The 3954-nt window shown below is 70.2% G+C and overlaps 1 protein-coding gene across 4 annotated transcripts in view; it reads left to right on the top strand.

Annotated features, from left to right (window-relative positions):
* The first annotated feature begins 638 nt into the window (after positions 1–638).
* CDHR2 (cadherin related family member 2) overlaps positions 639–3954 on the top strand; it is a 9207-nt gene continuing 5891 nt past the window's right edge. The window contains exons 1-11 of one of the 4 annotated variants that reach the window (XM_035312375.1): positions 639–889; positions 1165–1270; positions 1451–1578; positions 1841–1906; positions 1984–2123; positions 2262–2315; positions 2456–2545; positions 3034–3123; positions 3362–3484; positions 3560–3703; positions 3781–3856. In XM_035312375.1, the coding sequence (XP_035168266.1) occupies positions 1533–1578; positions 1841–1906; positions 1984–2123; positions 2262–2315; positions 2456–2545; positions 3034–3123; positions 3362–3484; positions 3560–3703; positions 3781–3856 (829 nt within the window). In that variant the 5' untranslated portion in view covers positions 639–889; positions 1165–1270; positions 1451–1532. Of the gene's footprint in view, positions 890–934; positions 1271–1450; positions 1579–1840; positions 1907–1983; positions 2124–2261; positions 2316–2455; positions 2546–3033; positions 3124–3361; positions 3485–3559; positions 3704–3780; positions 3857–3954 lie in introns of those variants that run through there. The other 3 variants (XM_035312376.1, XM_035312377.1, XM_035312378.1) reach the window with 3 other exon arrangements.

Raw genomic sequence — 3954 nt, forward strand, 5'->3', positions numbered from 1 at the left:
CCCGTCCCCCTCCCACCCCCCCCCCTTCCTACCGCCGTAATGCCTCCAATAGGGGCGCAGCCAGAACCGATACCGTAATGAGCCGAGCGGCGGCGCATCCGGCACGGCAATGGGATGGGTGCGGGATGGGGGTGGGATGGGGACGGGATAGGGATAGGGTGAGGGCTGGGAATGGGATGGGGTCAGGGATGGGGATGGGATGGGGTCAGGGATGGGGATGGGAGCAGGATGGGGTCAGCATTGAGCATTGGAATAGGATGGGGTCAGGGGTGGGAATAGGAATGGGGGGGGGGGTGAGGGCTGGGAATGGGATGGGGTCAGGGATAGGGACCTGGGCGGGGGATGCAGGATGCTGGGGGATGCCCTGCACCAGCCTCTGGGAGGTCTGGGGGGCCTCCTGGGCGTTCTGCAGTGGGATGCCCTGCACCAGCCCTGGGGGGGCTGGGGGGGATCCCAAGCCAGCCTGTGCAGGGCACGGGGTTATCCCGGACCAGCCCTGGGGGGTTTCGCTGGGGGGTCCCAGGCTGGCCACGGGGCGAGACAAGGACCTTGGAGCAAGCTCCAAGGGGGCGTCCTGGGGGACCACCGAGCTGCCTGGCCACCCTGACCCCTCAGGTCCCCACTGGTGGACAGGGCCAGGGCCACGCAGGCAGGGGTCCTGTGGGCCCCAGGGCAGGCTGTGCCCATGCCCCCCCCTCCTCCCAGCCCTCTTCTGCCTGAGCAGAGCTGCACAATCCGCCCTTGTCCCCAGCGGGTCTGAAGTAGGTCAGGGAGGCTGGGCCGAGCCCCCTGGGCCACCCCGGGGAGGGGAACTCACAGGGGGGTGCTCAGGGCCCCGGGCACCCACCCCAGTGGCTGCTTCACGGGGTCGGTGCCCACCTCTGTCCTGGTGAGACCCCGGTGCCCCCAACCCAGGGGGTGCCGGGCATTTCCCCAGCCCCTCTCCAGACCCCGGGAGCAGTTTGGGGTCCTTCTGCACTCCCCCAGGCCCTGCCCCTCTCCGGGGAGCTGGAGCCCTTGGGGTACGGCTTGGGGTGGTCGAGATGTGGGGTCCCCAGGGGCTGCGGCGGGGAGCGAGCGTGGGGCTGGGTGGGAGCCGGGCAGCGGTGACGAGCACCAGGGAGAAGGAAGGAGCGAAAGGGATTTCTCACCCCTTAATTGCAGTTAATCATTGCTGATCTTGGTTACAGCAGGAGGCAAAGGTCTCCGGTGGTGTCAGGGTGCAGGAGGAGCGCAGCCTGCCCGCAGCATCCCCAGCGAGGCGCCGCAGGTAAGGGATACCGGCCCCCGGGGCGACGCGGGTGGGGGTCTGCCAGCGGGTCTGGGGGTCCCCGGACACCCCCGTGGTCACCAGCACCCGGAGGACAACCCCATCCCCCTGTGCCGTGTCCCCACGGAGCCTGTCCCCAGGCTGCCGGGGGAGCACAGACCCCATCGCAGTCTCTCCCAGGTGGGAGCTGCCACCCGGGGGCTCGGGGAGCGCCCAGGACGTGCCCCAGGTTCTGCGCCGTGCGCCGCGGGCTCCCGGCAGGATGGCTCTGCCCTCGCTGCTGCTGCTCCCGTTCCTCCTGGCAGCAGGTGAGGACTTTGTTCGCTGGGGGCACGGGCTGTGGGGAGGCGCTGGAGCCGCTTCCAGCTCCCCACTGGGCGATCCCATTCCCCCCCCAGGATTGCTGCCCACCCCACGGGCACCCCCTCGGAGCCCCGGTGGTGGCAGGGCTGGGGGGGGGGGGAGGCACCCAGCGTGGGCAGGGGGCTGCTGCTGGAGGGCGAGGGGGTGAGCAGGGAGGGAGGGAGGGGAGCTGGGTGCCTGTGTGCTCAGCTCACATCCTCCTCATAGCTTCAGGCAACACGTCCCCTGCCTTGAACATGACCATCATGTACGTGGCCGAGGACCTGCAGATAGGTGAGCGGGCAGCCTCGGGGAGGCTGGGGGGGACGGGGGGAGCGGCCGGCCAGGGCTGACGCTGCCCTTGTCCCCAGGCGAATTCGCTTTCCAGCTGACAGCCACTGACTTCGATGGGGACCCGCTCACCTACACCATCACTGGTGCGGACGCCTTCTACTTCAACGTCAGTGAAAACACGGGGAAAGTGACCCTGAGGAACCTCTTGGACCGGGAGGTGAGGGCACGGAGCGTGCTGCTCCGCCTGGTGCTGCCCCGGTCGGGGGGACGGGGTGGCGGGGACGGGTGGCAGAGCCCCAGGTGTCCCAGGATCGAGCTCCGATGGCCCTGACCGAGCCCTGTCTTGTGTTCCCAGTCCCAGGCCAGGCTCACCCTCACCGTCACGGTGTCCGACGGCGTCAACAGCGCGGTGAGTGCTGGGCATGGGCTGGGGGTCCGGAGGGGGCAGTGGGGTCTGCGGGGCCACACGCAACAGCCCGGGGGTGATGCTGGCTGGCTCCAGAGCTCCGCTGGACACCACGCACCCTCACCCTCCCCTGCCCGTGGCAGATCTCCAGAAAGCTGACAGTCATCGTGGAGGACCGCAACGACAACGCCCCGGTCTTCAAGGGCCTGCCGTACGAAACCTCCGTCCCCGAGGTACCTCCCGGGCACCTCGCAGCCCCACGGGCAGTGGCGCAGGGGTGATGATGGGTGGCTCCGCAGCCTGGGCGTGCCCGGCCGTGCGGTGACGGTGACGGCATGCCTGGCCCTGCGGTGACGGTGTTCCCGGCACACTGCTCCCGGCAGACAGCTCTGGGCCAGCCCCGGGTGCCAGCGCACGCTGGGACTCTGCCCTTGCCCTCAGGGAGTGCCCAGGTGCCGCTCGGCCCCGGGCAGCGTGACGCCGGCTCGGGGTGTGTGGGGCTGAGCCCGAGCCCCTCCAGCACCCCCAGCACCGGGGTGCAGCTCTTGGGGAGCCCCCGGGGCAGGGAGGCGGGTGGGAGGCAGCCCGAGCAAGGGCAGAGCTCATCACCCTGCGGGGCCACGGGGTCGGGGGTGCCCCAAAACGGGGCCGGCGGGGGTCAGGGCTCAGCACCCAGCCCTGCCGTCCCGTGTGACCCCCCACCGCCCGTCTGCGTGCCCAGAACATGACGGCAGGCAGCATCATCTACACCATTTCTGCCACCGACGCCGACACGGGGAACGCCTCCAAAGTCAGCTACAGCATCCTGGAGGTGAGCCTGGGCACCGGCACCCCGCCACCGTCCTCCTGGGGGGCTCTGCTTGATGGGGCCTGGGGGGCCGGGATGGGGCAACTCCCCAGCAGTTGCTCTGCCCCCCTGTGAAGACCCCGGGGGACACCGAGGAGGGGTCCCTCTGGGCCAAGCATGGCAGAAGGGTGGGCCCTGAGCCCCCCCTCTCTGCGGGGCCCCGTCTGCTGCTCCCTGACGCGGGGCAGTGTCCCCCGCCCAGGTGGTCCCGGACGACGCGAAGAATTTCTGGCTCTTCTACATCCTGCCCAACGGCAGCGTGGTGCTCAACAGCTCGCTGGACTACGCCACCAACACCTTCTACCAGCTGAAGATCCTCGCCAAGGTCGGGGGCAGCGTGGCCGGGGCACGGGGGCGGCGGGGAGGGCTGCGGGGGGACTAACGTGCCCTCTGCCCCCAGGACGGCGGGGGGCTGCTGCACGGGGTGACGGTCTTCCAGAACAGCACCACCTACCTCTCCATCACCGTCCTCGACCTGCCCAACCTGGACCCGCAGTTCCTCCACGAGCCCTACTCCGGCTCCGTGCCCGAGAACTGCCCGCTGGTGAGGATCCCGCCCGCCCCGGCGGCGTGGGGCTGGGGCTGTCCCCACATCCTGCCCTGACCTCCCTGTCCCCCCAGGGCGTCACCGTGCTGACCGTCACCGCCAAGGACAGGGACACGGGGGTGAACGATGAGATCTTCTACAGCATCACCAGTGAGCACGGCTGGGGCAGGGGCGGGTGGGACTGGGGGGGGGCGGGCAGCACCCTGGGGACCACCCAGCACCCTGGGGACCACCCAGCACCCTGGGGA

This window comes from Oxyura jamaicensis (assembly GCF_011077185.1).
Source record: "Oxyura jamaicensis isolate SHBP4307 breed ruddy duck chromosome 13 unlocalized genomic scaffold, BPBGC_Ojam_1.0 oxy13_random_OJ72125, whole genome shotgun sequence".
Lineage (NCBI taxonomy): Eukaryota > Metazoa > Chordata > Aves > Anseriformes > Anatidae > Oxyura > Oxyura jamaicensis.